General features: G+C 39.4%; 1 protein-coding gene across 14 annotated transcripts in view; it reads right to left on the bottom strand.

The window, feature by feature from the left end:
• Window positions 1-20,000, bottom strand: part of LOC123989556 (transcription factor 4-like) — a 474,938-nt gene that overhangs the window by 349,602 nt on the left and 105,336 nt on the right. For 9 of the 14 annotated variants that reach the window (XM_046290648.1, XM_046290653.1, XM_046290654.1 and 6 more), the window contains 2 exons: window positions 18,031-18,113; window positions 15,346-15,448 (listed from right to left, as the gene is read on the bottom strand). In XM_046290648.1, the coding sequence (XP_046146604.1) occupies window positions 15,346-15,448; window positions 18,031-18,113 (186 nt within the window). The remainder of the gene's footprint in view (window positions 1-15,345; window positions 15,449-18,030; window positions 18,114-20,000) is intronic. The other 5 variants (XM_046290664.1, XM_046290651.1, XM_046290657.1 and 2 more) reach the window with 1 other exon arrangement.

Genomic DNA, 20,000 nt, shown 5'->3' with positions numbered 1-20,000 from the left:
GGAACTGACTGGAACTGACTGGAACTATACTGGAACTGACTGGAACTGACTGGAACTGACTGGAACTATACTGGAACTGACTGAAACTGACTGGAACTGACTGGAACTGACTGGAACTATACTGGAACTGACTGGAACTGACTGGAACTGACTGGAACTATACTGGAACTGACTGGAACTATGCTGGAACTGACTGGAACTGACTGGACTGGAACTGAACTGGAACTGACTGGAACTGACTGGAACTATACTGGAACTGATTGGAACTGACTGGAACTGACTGGAACTGATTGGAACTGACTGGAACTGACTGGAACTGACTGGAACTGATTGGAACTGATTGGAACTGACTGGAACTGATTGGAACTGACTGGAACTGAATGGAACTGACTGGAACTGACTGGAACTATACTGGAACTGACTGGAATTGACTGGAACTGACTGGAACTGACTGGAACTGATTGGAACTGACTGGAACTGTACTGGAACTGACTGGAACTATACTGGAACTGACTGGAACTGATTGGAACTGACTGGAACTGACTGGAACTGTACTGGAACTGATTGGAACTGACTGGAACTGACTGGAACTGTACTGGAACTGATTGGAACTGACTGGAACTGACTGGAACTATACTGGAACTGACTGGAACTGACTGGAACTGACTGGAACTGACTGGAACTGATTGGAACTGACTGGAACTGACTGGAACTGACTGGAACTGACTGAAACTGACTGGAACTGTACTGGAACTGACTGGAACTGACTGGAACTATACTGGAACTGACTGGAACTGACTGGAACTGTACTGGAACTGACTGGAACTGACTGGAACTGTACTGGAACTGACTGGAACTGTACTGGAACTGACTGGAACTGACTGGAACTGACTGGAACTGACTGGAACTGACTGGAACTGATTGGAACTGATTGGAACTATACTGGAACTGATTGGAACTGACTGGAACTGACTGGAACTGACTGGAACTGATTGGAACTGACTGGAACTGATTGGAACTGATTGGAACTATACTGGAACTGATTGGAACTGACTGGAACTGACTGGAACTGACTGGAACTGACTGGAACTGACTGGAACTGTACTGGAACTGACTGGAACTGACTGGAACTGACTGGAACTGACTGGAACTGACTGGAACTGACTGGAACTGTACTGGAACTGATTGGAACTGACTGGAACTGACTGGAACTGACTGGAACTGTACTGGAACTGATTGAAACTGACTGGAACTGACTGGAACTGACTGGAACTGTACTGGAACTGACTGGAACTGTACTGGAACTGATTGAAACTGACTGGAACTGACTGGAACTGACTGGAACTGTACTGGAACTGACTGGAACTGACTGGAACTGACTGGAACTGTACTGGAACTGATTGAAACTGACTGGAACTGACTGGAACTGTACTGGAACTGACTGGAACTGACTGGAACTGACTGGAACTGACTGGAACTGATTGAAACTGACTGGAACTGACTGGAACTGATTGAAACTGACTGGAACTGACTGGAACTGATTGGAACTGTACTGGAACTGACTGGAACTGACTGGAACTGACTGGAACTGATTGGAACTGTACTGGAACTGACTGGAACTGACTGGAACTGACTGGAACTGACTGGAACTGACTGGAACTATACTGGAACTGACTGGAACTGACTGGAACTGACTGGAACTGACTGGAACTGACTGGAACTGACTGGAACTGATTGGAACTGACTGGAACTGACTGGAACTGACTGGAACTGACTGGAACTGACTGGAACTGACTGGAACTGATTGGAACTGACTGGAACTGACTGGAACTGACTGGAACTGACTGGAACTGATTGGAACTGACTGGAACTGACTGGAACTGACTGGAACTGACTGGAACTGACTGGAACTGATTGGAACTGACTGGAACTGATTGGAACTGACTGGAACTGACTGGAACTGATTGGAACTGACTGGAACTGACTGGAACTGATTGGAACTGACTGGAACTGACTGGAACTGACTGGAACTGACTGGAACTGACTGGAACTGACTGGAACTGACTGGAACTGAGAAAATTATACATAAACTTAATTTTATGTTGTTGTTTTTGGGTCAGTCATGTCTCAGGAAGAACAGTCTGAACAACACCTGGGTCTGCTGGTCAGTGAGCTGAGATACTACCATTTTCTCAAGGGTTTTTAATGCATATAACCATTGCTTATACACCACACTGCCTCCTCAGATAGAGCTGCAAATTGGTATTGGACTGAAAGAGAGAGGAAAGGAACAGGACTTTTTTTTTTTTTTAAGTGAAGGAGGACGGGTTAGTTTATATATGTAAACCAATTCATACATTTTAAATACTGAGTTTTGAAAAGTTGAGACTTGTTCCATAGATTTGAGCGTGTGTTTTTATTTAGCTTTGAGATTCCAGTGTTCAAGACCATTAAGTTTATTGAGCAGAGACGGTTATTTCACAGGCTCTCTGGCCAGTCGGTCAGAAATAACTCTCTGCTGAAGAGAAGGAGCGTTTTGTGTGGGCAACTGTAGACATAATGTCCGATGTGGAGACAGACCGAGAGGACCACAATGCATTGTAATAACCTCCCCACCCTTACTCTCCTCTGAGTTTCAGGACCTGATTGCATTACCGGCCCGGAGAAGAAAGGCCAAGTGGCTTATGGGGAGAGAAAGAAAAACGCAGTCAGAACATCTGATTGTCTGTGGTCTATTGCACAATCACCTGAGACCTCTGGAGACTATTTTCACCGACTCCCACTCACGCACCTATAATATAATAATACATATAAACACACAGACAGATCATTACCCATTTATATCATTACTCTATAAACACACAGAGCATTACCCATTTCTATCACTACTCTATAAACACACAGACCATTACCCATTTCTATCACTACTCTATAAACACACAGAGCATTACCCATTTATATCACTACTCTATAAACACACAGAGCATTACCCATTTATATCACTACTCTATAAACACACAGAGCATTACCCATTTCTATCACTACTCTATAAACACACAGAGCATTACCCATTTCTATCACTACTCTATAAACACACAGAGCATTACCCATTTCTATCACTACTCTATAAACACACAGAGCATTACCCATTTCTATCACTACTCTATAAACACACAGAGCATTACCCATTTCTATCACTACTCTATAAACACACAGAGCATTACCCATTTCTATCACTACTCTATAAACACACAGAGCATTACCCATTTCTATCACTACTCTATAAACACACAGACCATTACCCATTTCTATCACTACTCTATAAACACACAGACCATTACCCATTTCTATCACTACTCTATAAACACACAGAGCATTACCCATTTCTATCACTACTCTATAAACACACAGAGCATTACCCATTTCTATCACTACTCTATAAACACACAGACCATTACCCATTTCTATCACTACTCTATAAACACACAGACCATTACCCATTTCTATCACTACTCTATAAACACACAGAGCATTACCCATTTCTATCACTACTCTATAAACACACAGACCATTACCCATTTCTATCACTACTCTATAAACACACAGACCATTACCCATTTCTATCACTACTCTATAAACACACAGAGCATTACCCATTTCTATCACTACTCTATAAACACACAGAGCATTACCCATTTCTATCACTACTCTATAAACACACAGAGCATTACCCATTTCTATCACTACTCTATAAACACACAGAGCATTACCCATTTCTATCACTACTCTATAAACACACAGACCATTACCCATTTCTATCACTACTCTATAAACACACAGAGCATTACCCATTTCTATCACTACTCTATAAACATACAGAGCATTACCCATTTCTATCACTACGCTATAAACACACAGAGCATTACCTATTTCTATCACTACTCTATAAACACACAGAGCATTACCCATTTATATCACTATTCTATAAACACACAGAGCATTACCCATTTATATCACTACTCTATAAACACACAGAGCATTACCCATTTCTATCACTACTCTATAAACATACAGAGCATTACCCATTTATATCACTACTCTATAAACACACAGAGCATTACCCATTTCTATCACTACTCTATAAACACACAGAGCATTACCCATTTATATCACTACTCTATAAACACACAGACCATTACCCATTTCTATCACTACTCTATAAACACACAGAGCATTACCCATTTATATCACTACTCTATAAAACACAGAGCATTACCCATTTCTATCACTACTCTATAGGATAATTTGTGTCACTGCACCAAATCTCCTAGTTTCAGAACACACAGAGCATTACCCATTTATATCACTACTCTATAAACACACAGAGCATTACCCATTTATATCACTACTCTATAAACACACAGAGCATTACCCATTTCTATCACTACTCTATAAACACACAGAGCATTACCCATTTCTTTCACTACTCTATAAACACACAGAGCATTACCCATTTCTATCACTACTCTATAAACACACAGAGCATTAACCATTTATATCACTACTCTATAAACATACAGAGCATTACCCATTTATATCACTACTCTATAAACACACAGAGCATTACCCATTTCTATCACTACTCTATAAACATACAGAGCATTACCCATTTATATCACTACTCTATAAACACACAGAGCATTACCCATTTCTATCACTACTCTATAAACACACAGAGCATTACCCATTTATATCACTACTCTATAAACACACAGACCATTACCCATTTCTATCACTACTCTATAAACACACAGAGCATTACCCATTTATATCTGTCTATTATATATCCTTTACCCCTACCTACAGTATATGTCTATTATCTATCCTCACGGTCTATAAACACACAGAGCATTACCCATTTCTATCACTACTCTATAAACACACAGAGCATTACCCATTTATATCACTACTCTATAAACACACAGAGCATTACCCATTTATATCACTACTCTATAAACACACAGAGCATTACCCATTTCTATCACTACTCTATAAACACACAGAGCATTACCCATTTCTTTCACTACTCTATAAACACACAGAGCATTACCCATTTCTATCACTACTCTATAAACACACAGAGCATTACCCATTTCTATCACTACTCTATAAACACACAGAGCATTACCCATTTCTATCACTACTCTATAAACACACAGAGCATTACCCATTTCTATCACTACTCTATAAACACACAGAGCATTACCCATTTCTATCACTACTCTATAAACACACAGAGCATTACCCATTTCTATCACTACTCTATAAACACACAGAGCATTACCCATTTCTATCACTACTCTATAAACACACAGAGCATTACCCATTTCTATCACTACTCTATAAACACACAGAGCATTACCCATTTCTATCACTACTCTATAAACATACAGAGCATTATTACTTATTTATTACTTTTTTTATTTTATAAATGTCTTTATATTGTGTATTTTGTGATAAATGTCTTTATATTGTGTATTTGTGATACATGTCTTTGTTATTGTGTATCTTGTGATACATGTCTTTGATATTGTTTATCTTGTGATAAATGTCTTTGATATTGTGTATTTTGAGATATGGTGTATTTTGTGATAAATGTCTATTGCACTATGGAAGAGAGCTTTACATTTTTTTTAAAACTTATGTCTTATGTTGTACACTTTATTTTATAATTGTACATTTCATTAGAGATGTATTTTTTAATTTGTTTGACTTTTGAACACTTGTTGTTCTTTTTAAGGGGGGGATTGGGGTAGGACAGTGTTGTGTCAATAAAGGGAGGGGCACTGGGAAAAGGGAGTGGCACTGAGAAAAGGGAGGGGCACTGGGAAAAGGGAGTGGCACTGAGAAAGGGGAGGGGCACTGAGAAAAGGGAGTGGCACTGAGAAAAGGGACTGGGTTACTGTCTAAAAGGAAGGGGGTGGCTGTAACAATGGTGTTGTGTGAGTATCAGGATAACTTAATAGCATGTCTCAGGCTAGACAGTCAGGATCTCTAGTCTCTACGAGTGTTGTTAACACCCCATGGTTCCCCTTATCCAACAGTCAGTAGAGAAACCAGCCTTTAAGTGTTCAGAGATAAAACATCTAAGTTCTTCCGACTGGCATGGAAGTGGCTAGAGTCTTCAGAGGGGTAAGGATAATTTGTGTCACTGCACCACATCTCCTAGTTTCAGACTCCTGACTTTCCCACTCACCACATACGCTGCTGTTACTGTCTATTATCTATCCTTTACCCCTACCTACAGTATACTGCTGTTACTGTCTATTATCTATCCTTTACCCCTACCTACAGTATACTGCTGTTACTGTCTATTATCTATCCTTTACCCCTACCTACAGTATACTGCTGTTACTGTCTATTATCTATCCTTTACCCCTACCTACAGTATACTGCTGTTACTGTCTATTATCTATCCTTTACCCCTACCTACAGTATACTGCTGTTACTGTCTATTATCTATCCTTTACCCCTACCTACAGTATACTGCTGTTACTGTCTATTATCTATCCTTTACCCCTACCTACAGTATACTGCTGCTACTGTCTATTATCTATCCTTTACCCCTACCTACAGTATACTGCTGTTACTGTCTATTATCTATCCTTTACCCCTACCTACAGTATACTGCTGCTACTGTCTATTATATATCCTTTACCCCTACCTACAGTATACTGCTGCTACTGTCTATTATATATCCTTTACCCCTACCTACAGTATACTGCTGTTACTGTCTATTATCTATCCTTTACCCCTACCTACAGTATACTGCTGCTACTGTCTATTATCTATCCTTTACCCCTACCTACAGTATACTGCTGCTACTGTCTATTATCTATCTTTACCCCTACCTACAGTATACTGCTGCTACTGTCTATTATCTATCCTTTACCCCTACCTACAGTATACTGCTGCTACTGTCTATTATCTATCCTTTACCCCTACCTACAGTATACTGCTGTTACTGTCTATTATCTATCCTTTACCCCTACCTACAGTATACTGCTGTTACTGTCTATTATCTATCCTTTACCCCTACCTACAGTATACTGCTGCTACTGTCTATTATCTATCCTTTACCCCTACCTACAGTATACTGCTGTTACTGTCTATTATCTATCCTTTACCCCTACCTACAGTATACTGCTGCTACTGTCTATTATCTATCATTTACCCCTACCTACAGTATACTGCTGCTACTGTCTATTATCTATCCTTTACCCCTACCTACAGTATACTGCTGCTACTGTCTATTATCTATCCTTTACCCCTACCTACAGTATACTGCTGCTACTGTCTATTATCTATCCTTTACCCCTACCTACAGTATACTGCTGCTACTGTCTATTATATATCCTTTACCCCTACCTACAGTATACTGCTGCTACTGTCTATTATATATCCTTTACCCCTACCTACAGTATACTGCTGCTACTGTCTATTATCTATCCTTTACCCCTACCTACAGTATACTGCTGTTACTGTCTATTATCTATCCTTTACCCCTACCTACAGTATACTGCTGTTACTGTCTATTATCTATCCTTTACCCCTACCTACAGTATACTGCTGCTACTGTCTATTATATATCCTTTACCCCTACCTACAGTATACTGCTGCTACTGTCTATTATCTATCCTTTACCCCTACCTACAGTATACTGCTGTTACTGTCTATTATCTATCCTTTACCCCTACCTACAGTATACTGCTGCTACTGTCTATTATATATCCTTTACCCCTACCTACAGTATACTGCTGTTACTGTCTATTATCTATCCTTTACCCCTACCTACAGTATACTGCTGTTACTGTCTATTATCTATCCTTTACCCCTACCTACAGTATACTGCTGCTACTGTCTATTATCTATCATTTACCCCTACCTACAGTATACTGCTGTTACTGTCTATTATCTATCCTTTACCCCTACCTACAGTATACTGCTGCTACTGTCTATTATCTATCCTTTACCCCTACCTACAGTATACTGCTGTTACTGTCTATTATCTATCCTTTACCCCTACCTACAGTATACTGCTGTTACTGTCTATTATATATCCTTTACCCCTACCTACAGTATACTGCTGTTACTGTCTATTATCTATCCTACCTACAGTATACTGCTGTTACTGTCTATTATCTATCCTTTACCCCTACCTACAGTATACTGCTGTTACTGTCTATTATCTATCCTTTACCCCTACCTACAGTATACTGCTGCTACTGTCTATTATATATCCTTTACCCCTACCTACAGTATACTGCTGTTACTGTCTATTATATATCCTTTACCCCTACCTACAGTATACTGCTGTTACTGTCTATTATCTATCCTTTACCCCTACCTACAGTATACTGCTGCTACTGTCTATTATCTATCCTTTACCCCTACCTACAGTATACTGCTGTTACTGTCTATTATCTATCCTTTACCCCTACCTACAGTATACTGCTATTACTGTCTATTATCTATCCTTTACCCCTACCTACAGTATACTGCTGTTACTGTCTATTATCTATCCTTTACCCCTACCTACAGTATACTGCTATTACTGTCTATTATCTATCCTTTACCCCTACCTACAGTATACTGCTGTTACTGTCTATTATATATCCTTTACCCCTACCTACAGTATACTGCTGTTACTGTCTATTATCTATCCTTTACCCCTACCTACAGTATACTGCTGCTACTGTCTATTATCTATCCTTTACCCCTACCTACAGTATACTGCTGTTACTGTCTATTATCTATCCTTTACCCCTACCTACAGTATACTGCTGTTACTGTCTATTATCTATCCTTTACCCCTACCTACAGTATACTGCTGTTACTGTCTATTATATATCCTTTACCCCTACCTACAGTATACTGCTGTTACTGTCTATTATCTATCCTTTACCCCTACCTACAGTATACTGCTGTTACTGTCTATTATCTATCCTTTACCCCTACCTACAGTATACTGCTGCTACTGTCTATTATCTATCCTTTACCCCTACCTACAGTATACTGCTGCTACTGTCTATTATCTATCCTTTACCCCTACCTACAGTATACTGCTGCTACTGTCTATTATCTATCCTTTACCCCTACCTACAGTATACTGCTGTTACTGTCTATTATCTATCCTTTACCCCTACCTACAGTATACTGCTGCTACTGTCTATTATATATCCTTTACCCCTACCTACAGTATACTGCTGCTACTGTCTATTATCTATCCTTTACCCCTACCTACAGTATACTGCTGCTACTGTCTATTATATATCCTTTACCCCTACCTACAGTATACTGCTGTTACTGTCTATTATCTATCCTTTACCCCTACCTACAGTATACTGCTGCTACTGTCTATTATATATCCTTTACCCCTACCTACAGTATACTGCTGCTACTGTCTATTATCTATCCTTTACCCCTACCTACAGTATACTGCTGTTACTGTCTATTATATATCCTTTACCCCTACCTACAGTATACTGCTGTTACTGTCTATTATCTATCCTTTACCCCTACCTACAGTATACTGCTGCTACTGTCTATTATCTATCCTTTACCCCTACCTACAGTATACTGCTGTTACTGTCTATTATATATCCTTTACCCCTACCTACAGTATACTGCTGCTACTGTCTATTATCTATCCTTTACCCCTACCTACAGTATACTGCTGTTACTGTCTATTATATATCCTTTACCCCTACCTACAGTATACTGCTGCTACTGTCTATTATCTATCCTTTACCCCTACCTACAGTATACTGCTGTTACTGTCTATTATCTATCCTTTACCCCTACCTACAGTATACTGCTGCTACTGTCTATTATCTATCCTTTACCCCTACCTACAGTATACTGCTGCTACTGTCTATTATCTATCCTTTACCCCTACCTACAGTATACTGCTGCTACTGTCTATTATCTATCCTTTACCCCTACCTACAGTATACTGCTGTTACTGTCTATTATATATCCTTTACCCCTACCTACAGTATACTGCTGCTACTGTCTATTATCTATCCTTTACCCCTACCTACAGTATACTGCTGCTACTGTCTATTATCTATCCTTTACCCCTACCTACAGTATACTGCTGCTACTGTCTATTATCTATCCTTTACCCCTACCTACAGTATACTGCTGCTACTGTCTATTATATATCATTTACCCCTACCTACAGTATACTGCTGCTACTGTCTATTATCTATCCTTTACCCCTACCTACAGTATACTGCTGCTACTGTCTATTATATATCCTTTACCCCTACCTACAGTATACTGCTGCTACTGTCTATTATCTATCCTTTACCCCTACCTACAGTATACTGCTGCTACTGTCTATTATATATCATTTACCCCTAGCTACAGTATACTGCTGTTACTGTCTATTATCTATCCTTTACCCCTACCTACAGTATACTGCTGTTACTGTCTATTATATATCCTTTACCCCTACCTACAGTATACTGCTGCTACTGTCTATTATATATCCTTTACCCCTACCTACAGTATACTGCTGCTACTGTCTATTATATATCCTTTACCCCTACCTACAGTATACTGCTGCTACTGTCTATTATCTATCCTTTACCCCTACCTACAGTATACTGCTGCTACTGTCTATTATCTATCCTTTACCCCTACCTACAGTATACTGCTGCTACTGTCTATTATATATCCTTTACCCCTACCTACAGTATACTGCTGCTACTGTCTATTATCTATCCTTTACCCCTACCTACAGTATACTGCTGCTACTGTCTATTATATATCCTTTACCCCTACCTACAGTATACTGCTGCTACTGTCTATTATCTATCCTTTACCCCTACCTACAGTATACTGCTGTTACTGTCTATTATATATCCTTTACCCCTACCTACAGTATACTGCTGCTACTGTCTATTATCTATCCTTTACCCCTACCTACAGTATACTGCTGTTACTGTCTATTATCTATCCTTTACCCCTAGCTACAGTATACTGCTGTTACTGTCTATTATCCATCCTGTTGTCGAGTCACTTTACCCCTACCTACAGTATACTGCTGCTACTGTCTATTATCTATCCTTTACCCCTAGCTACAGTATACTGCTGTTACTGTCTATTATCCATCCTGTTGTCGAGTCACTTTACCCCTACCTACAGTATACTGCTGTTACTGTCTATTATATATCCTTTACCCCTACCTACAGTATACTGCTGCTACTGTCTATTATATATCCTTTACCCCTACCTACAGTATACTGCTGTTACTGTCTATTATATATCCTTTACCCCTACCTACAGTATACTGCTGTTACTGTCTATTATCTATCCTTTACCCCTACCTACAGTATACTGCTGCTACTGTCTATTATCCTGTTATCCTTTACCCCTACCTACAGTATACTGCTGCTACTGTCTATTATCTATCCTTTACCCCTACCTACAGTATACTGCTGCTACTGTCTATTATCTATCCTACCTACAGTATACTGCTGCTACTGTCTATTATCTATCCTTTACCCCTACCTACAGTATACTGCTGTTACTGTCTATTATCTATCCTTTACCCCTAGCTACAGTATACTGCTGTTACTGTCTATTATCTATCCTTTACCCCTACCTACAGTATACTGCTGTTACTGTCTATTATCTATCCTTTACCCCTACCTACAGTATACTGCTGTTACTGTCTATTATCTATCCTTTACCCCTACCTACAGTATACTGCTGTTACTGTCTATTATCTATCCTTTACCCCTACCTACAGTATACTGCTGCTACTGTCTATTATTATCCTATCCTTGCCCTACCTACAGTATACTGCTGTTACTGTCTATTATCTATCCTTTACCCCTAGCTACAGTATACTGCTGTTACTGTCTATTATCCATCAATTTATCCTTTCCCTACCTACAGTATACTGCTGCTACTGTCTAATTATCCATCCTGTTGTCTAGTCACTTTACCCCTACCTACAGTATACTGCTACTGTCTATTATACTGTCTATTATTATCCTTTACCCTACCTACAGTATCCTGTGTTACTGTCTAGTCATCCTTTACCCCTACCTACAGTATACTGCTGCTACTGTCTATTATCTATCTGTTGAAACACTTTACCTACAGTATACTGCTGCTACTGTCTATTATCCATCCAGTCACTTTACTACCTACAGTATACTGCTGCTACTGTCTATTATCCATTATCTATCACTTTACCCCTACCTACAGTATACTGCTGTTACTGTCTATTATCTATCCTTTACCCCTAGCTACAGTATACTGCTGTTACTGTCTATTATATATCCTTTACCCCTACCTACAGTATACTGCTGCTACTGTCTATTATCCATCCACACACAGTCACTTTACCCTACCTACAGTATACTGCTGCTACTGTCTATTATCCATCTAGTCACTTTACCCCTACCTACAGTATACTGCTGCTACTGTCTATTATCCATCTGTTGTCTTTACCCCTACCTACAGTATACTGCTGCTACTGTCTATTATCCATCCTGTTGTCGTTAGTCTATTATCACTTTACCCTACCTACAGTATACTGCTGTTACTGTCTATTATCTATCCTTTACCCCTACCTACAGTATACTGCTGTTACTGTCTATTATCTATCCTGTAGTCCTTCTACCTACAGTATACTGCTGCTACTGTCTATTATCTATCCTTTACCCCTACCTACAGTATACTGCTGTTACTGTCTATTATCCATCCTGTTGTCGAAAGTCACTTACTCACTACCTACAGTATACTCTGTTAAGATTCCTATCAAAATGACTACCTACAGTATAATGCTGTTACTGTCTATTATCTATTTGCCCTACCTACAGTATACTGCTGTTACTGTCTATTATCTACACACACACACACACACACACACATCCTTTACCCTACCTACAGTATACTGCTGTTACTGTCTATTATCTATCCTTTACCCCTACCTACAGTATACTGCTGTTACTGTCTATTATCTATCCTTTACACCCTACCTACAGTATACTGCTGTTACTGTCTACACTAAGATGACCCCTAGCTACAGTATACTGCTGTTACTGTCATTATCTATGTTTACCTACAGTATACTGCTGTTACTGTCTATTATCTATCCTTTACCCCTACCTACAGTATACTGCTGTTACTGTCTATTATCTATCCTTTCACTACAGTATACTGCTGTTACTGACTATTATCTATCCTTTAGGTCCCTACCTACAGTATACTGCTGTTACTGTCTATTATCTATCCTTTAAGTCTACCTACAGTATACTGCTGTTACTGTCTATTATCTATCCTTTACCCCTACCTAAGTATACTGCAGTCTCCTACAAAATCTATTATCAGAAATGAAACCCCTACCTACAGTATACTGCTGTTACTGTCTATTATCTATTTTTACCCCTACCTACAGTATACTGCTGTTACTGTCTATTATCTATATTAACGCAACATGCACAGTATATTGTTACTGTCTATTATCTATTACAGTTCATATGAGGAAATCAGTATATGAAATAGCCAATTCATTACCTCCTAATCCTGCACATTAATGACTGGTAGTTCTTGTATATAACCATGTTATTTGTACCGTTATTCACTGTGTATTTATTACTTGTATCAATATTATTTATTTTTCTCCACCTTTAATCTGCTGTTGTTTTTCACTGTTAGTCTACACCTGTTCTTTACAAAACATGTGACGACTAAAAGTGAGATTTGGGGAACACTGGTGGCGGCGCCACTGAATCATGAATGTCATGTATCATTTAAAGGAAATACATCTTGATCTGCTGGAAACACACACACACACACACACACACACAGCTGTTTACATGCAACACACACAATGTGTTACTACACACACACACACACACACACACACACACACACACACACACACACACACACACACACACACACACACACACACACACACACACACACACACACTAAGATGATTAGCAGAGAGGGGCACCATGGGCAGTGCCCCCTAGGATTTTTGTTGTTGTTGTGAGAAGGTCACGACTGTGAGAAGGTCACGACTGTGAGAAGGTCACGAATGTGAGAAGGTCACGACTGTGAGAAGGTCACGACTATGAGAAGGTCACGAATGTGAGAAGGTCACGATTGTGAGAAGGTCACGACTGTGAGAAAGTCACGACTGTGAGAAAGTCACGACTGTGAGAAGGTCACAACTGTGAGAAGGTCACTTCTGGGGACTCCTTAAAAACACAGTCTCCTACAAAATGCAGGAATAGTCACAGAAATGAAAGCTAAACAGTTGGGAGCATCGAAAATTTCAAAAACATATTTTTTTTTTGCTCATTTTGACAGCGAAATACTCTGAACAAAAATATAAATGCAACATGCAACAATTTAGTTGATTTTACTGAGTTACAGTTCATATAAGGAAATCAGTCAATTGAAATAAATTCATTAGGTTTAATCTAATGGATTTACATGACTGTTAGGGGCTGCCATGCTAGGCCTTGGGAGGGCATAGGCCCACCAACTGGGAGCCAGTCCCAGCCAATCAGAATTTGTTTTCCCCCACTAAATAGCTTTATTAGAGACAGAAATGCTCCTCAGCACCACCAGTGAGATGTTGGGGAAAAGATAAGGGCCCGAGAAGTGACATGCTGTGTGAGCTGATGTTTACAATGTCTTGACAGTGTGTTACATTTATGCTAATGCCCCCTTTACAGTGTGTTAGCTGTTTAATGCTAATGCCCCCTTTACAGTGTGTTAGCTGTTTAATGCTAATGCCCCCTTTACAGTGTGTTAGCTGTTTAATGCTAATGCCCCCTTTACAGTGTGTTAGCTGTTTAATGCTAATGCCCCCTTTACAGTGTGTTAGCTGTTTAATGCTAATGCCCCCTCTACAGTGTGTTAGCTGTTTAATGCTAATGCCCCCGTTACAGTGAGTTAGCTGTTTAATGCTAATGCCCCAGGCATGGACTGACCATGTGAGTTCACTTACAGGAAAAGATAGGGTGAGAGAAAAACTGCAAGAGTTGTAAATGTCTTTCTTCGAACACGGGTAAAGTTGGTTTACAAAGACAGATCTCGGTAATTTCTTACGCTTGAAACAAGACTGAATAGATGACAATTAGAAAAACACTCGTGTCATATCTTCCCACAGTCCTTTTTTGTGTTGTTTGAATGGCAAGTGCTTTCCACTTCCATTTCCCTTTCGCCACTGTGACAACTGTAAAGCGTGTTGACTGTTTCGTCCCACACAGGTGACATCACAGCAGATTGAGAGGCTCTTCTTACCTGTTAGTCTGGAGTTGACGTACGGAGGAGAGATGTTGTCGTGCGGGTGTGAGCCCATGTCCCGGCTAGTCATGTGAGCGTACTGGGAGCCGTCAGCATAACTCTGCAACACAGAGACCGTTATTTTCCTGAGGTGATACAATGACATGGTACAGACGGGACAGAGACCGCCATTGGAACAGTACTGACCGTGTTAGGACATAATGACAGTGAGTAACATGGTTTGATAACAAACGTTTGATCGATAAACACCCAACTCAGATATGCTAATTCGTCTGATTGTAATTGAATAACCTTCTGCATTTATTAAAGCTAGCTGACCACAGGGGAAAAAAAGGTTATTTTTTGATAACTGTTTAAAAGCCTCTGTAAAGGGGAGACACTACCTAGCTTGTCTTTATAACAGCCCAAGTCATCTACAATTGGATGAGGATACATATATATATATATATATATATATATATATATATATATATATATATATATATATATACCTCTGTTCAAACGTTTGGGGTCACTTAGAAATGTCCTTGTTTTTGGAAGAAAAGCACATTTTATTTGTCCATTAAAATGACATCAAATTGATCAGAAATTCAGTGTAGACATTGTTAATGTTGTAAATGACTATTGTAGCTGGAAACGGCTGATTTTTAATGGAATATCTACATAGGTGTACAGAGGCCCATTATCAGCAACCATCACTCCTGTGTTCCAGTGGCACGTTGTGTTAGCTATTCCAAGCTTATCATTTTAAAAGGCTAATTGATCATTAGAAAACCCTTTTGTAATTATGTTAGCACAGCTGAAAACTGTTGTTTTGATTAAAGAAGCAATGAAACTGGCCTTCTTTAGACTAGTTGAGTATCTGGAGCATCAGCCTTTGTTGGTTCGATTACAGGCTCAAAATGGCCAGAAACTCCTGTTGCAGTGGATACATGCCATCAGAGACTCTGGGTTCGCGCCCAGGCTCTGTCGTAACTGGCCGCGACCGGGAGGTCCGTGGGGCGACGCACAATTGGCATAGCGTCGTCCAGGTTAGGGAGGGATTGGCCGGTAGGGATATCCTTGTCTCATCACGCACCAGCGACTCCTGTGGCGGGCCGGGCGCAGTGCGCGCTAACCAAGGTCGCCAGGTGCACGGTGTTTCCTCCGACACATTGGTGCAGCTGGCTTCCGGGTTGGATGCGCGCTGTGTTAAGAAGCAGTGCGGCTTGGTTGGGTTGTGTATCGGAGGACGCATGACTTTCAACCTTCGTCTCTCCTGAGCCCGTACGGGAGTTGTAGCGATGAGACAAGATAGTAGCTACTAACAATTGGATACCACGAAATTGGGGAGATTTTTTTTTAAATAATTAAATAAAATGGCTAGAAACAAAGCACTTTCTTCTGAAACTCGTCAGTCTATTCTTGTTCTGAGAAATGAAGGATATTCCATGCGAGAAATTACCAGAGAACTGAAAATCTCGTACAATGCTGTGTACTACTCCCTTCAAAGAACAAGGCAAACTGGCTCTAACCAGAATAGAAAGAGGAGTGGGAGGCCCCAGTGTACAACTGAGCAAGAGGACAAATAAATTAGAGTGTCTAGTTTGAGAAACAGCTAGAGGTCGACCGAATATGATTTTTCAACGCCGATACCGATTATTGGAGGACCAAAAAAAAGCCGATACTGATTAATCGGCCTATTTTTATATACATTTGTAATAACGACAATTACAACAATACTGAATGAACAATTGAACAAATGAACAATGAAGCCTTCATTTTAACTTAATATAATACATAAATACCACTATTTAGTCTCAAAAAAATAATGATACATGGTTTAAATAATGCAAAAACACAGTGTTGGGGAAGAAAGTAAAAGTGCAATATGTGCCATGTAAAAAAGATAACATTTATGTTCCTTGCTCAGAACATGAGAATATATGAAAGCTGGTGGTTCAATAATCCCAGTTCTTTAATATTCCCAGTTAAGAAGTTTTAGGTTGTAGTTATTACAGGAATTATGACGTGTCACCTATTTCTCTCTCTACCATTTGTATTTCATACACCTTTTAACTATTGGATGTTCTTATAGGCACTATAGTATGGCCAGCCTAATCTCGGGAGTTGATAGGCTCGAAGTCATAAACAGCGCTGTGCTTCAAGCATGGCTAAGAGCTGCTGGCAAAACGCAGCAAAGTGCTGTTTGAATCAATGCTTACGAGCCTGCTGCTGCCTACCACCACTCAGTCAGACTGCTCTATCGAATATCAAATATCATAGACTTAATTATGATAAACACAGAGAAATGCGAGCCTTTGGTTATTAATATGGTCAAATCCAGAAATTATAATTTAGAAAACAAAACGTTTATTCTTTCAGTGCAATACGGAACCGTTCCATATGTTATCTAACGGGTGGCTTCCCTAAGTCTAAATATTGCTGTTACATTGCACAACCTTCATTGTTATGTCATAATTTATGTACAATTCTGGCAAATTAATTACAGTCTGTGTTAAGAAGAAACACAGTTCGCAACGAGCCAGGCGGCCCAAACTGTTGCATATGCCCTGACTATGTAAATGTACAATTTCATTTTTTTAAATGTAATTTTACACATTGTGTTGCATTGTATTGTGTTGTGTTGTAATGCATTGTGTTGTATTGTATTGTAGAATATATTTTAAAGATATCTATTACCGTTTTTAAGCACAGCTGATTCCTCACCTTTGAAGGGGCACTTCTACTTCCCCAAGATCCTGCACTGGCTCTGTCCTCCATATCTACAGGAGGAAAGACACAGCACATCAACTACCAGCAACACAACAAACCATGCAACTCAGTCTATATTAAACACATGTCAATACATGTTATCATCATCATCATCATCAACACATCATCATCATCAACACAACAAACCATGAAACTCAGTCTATATTAAACACATGTCAATACATGTTATCATCATCATCATCATCATCATCATCATCATCATCATCATCATCATCATCATCATCATCATCATCATCATCATCATCATCATCATCATCATCATCACATTATCATCACCATCATCATCATCAACACATTATCATCATCATCATCATCATCAGCATCATCATCATCATCATCATCATCATCATCATCATCATCACACATCATCATCATCATCATTATCACCATCATCATCATCAAACATTATCACCATCATCATCATTATCATCATCATCATCATCATCATCATCATTATCATCATCATCATCATCATCATCATCATCATCATCATCAACACATTATCATCATCATCATCATCATCATCAACACATTATCATCATCATCATCATCATCATCATCATCATCATCATCATTATCACCATCATCATCATCAACACATTATCATCATCATCATCACATTATCACCACCAACACATTATCATCATCACATTATCATCATCATCATCATCACATTATCATCATCAACACATTATCTTTATCATCATCACCACACATTATCTTCAACACACTATTATCATCATCATTATCATCATCACCAACACATTGTCATCATCACCAACACATTATCATCAACACGATAGCATTAGAATGAGACACCTCAATATTTGCAGCCGTTGGTGGTAATATCTCTCTGATATTGATCCGTCGTCAGTGTTGTGAAATAATGTTAAGGTGAGATTTAAATGGAGAAAGCTGATCCTATCAGTATCGACAAATGGTCTTACTGGTTCTGGAATGTTCCCAACATCCATACCCACCTGTTTACCCACATCCATACCCACATCTATACCCACATCTATACCCACATTTATACCCACATCTATACCCACATCCATACCCACATCTATACCCACATCTATACCCACATCTATACCCACACCTATATCCACATCTATACCCACATCTATACCCACATCCATACCCACATTTATACCCACATCTACACCCACATCCATACCCACATTTATACCCACATCTACACCCACATCCATACCCACATTTATACCCACATCTATACCCACATCTATACCCACCTGTTTACCCACATCCATACCCACATTTATACCCACATCTATACCCACATCCATACCCACATTTATACCCACATCTACACCCACATCCATACCCACATTTATACCCACATCTACACCCACATCCATACCCACATTTATACCCACATCTATACCCACCTGTTTACCCACATCCATACCCACATCCATACCCACATTTATACCCACATCTATACCCACATCTATACCCACATCTATACCCACATCCATACCCACATCTATACCCACATCCATACCCACATCTATACCCACACATGCAGTCAGAGCCGGCCCTAGCCTTTTGGGGGCCCTAAGTTACATTTTGTTGGGGCAAACCAAAACAGTTAAAATTGTACACATTTTGCCATGGGGCTGAGAGAAGATTTTTTGCCATTCTACAGCTAATTTCCTTCATTTTTACTCATTTTGTCATGGGGCAGAGATTAATGTTTGCAGTTTTGAATATGATATCTAATTGAAAGTGACTAACAAAATCAATGAGGGCCCCCGGTCAGTAATTTGACCATGATTACTACAAGTTTAGATAGCTGGCTAACTTACCAATCTAAAACATGTTAGCTGACATGAAATAACAAGAGAGAAACT

Source organism: Oncorhynchus gorbuscha, linkage group LG11 (genome assembly GCF_021184085.1).
Source record: "Oncorhynchus gorbuscha isolate QuinsamMale2020 ecotype Even-year linkage group LG11, OgorEven_v1.0, whole genome shotgun sequence".
NCBI classification, from domain to species: Eukaryota; Metazoa; Chordata; class Actinopteri; order Salmoniformes; family Salmonidae; genus Oncorhynchus; species Oncorhynchus gorbuscha.
The sequence above is the reverse complement of the archived record's forward strand: the minus strand, read 5'-3'. Positions and strand labels throughout refer to the sequence as shown.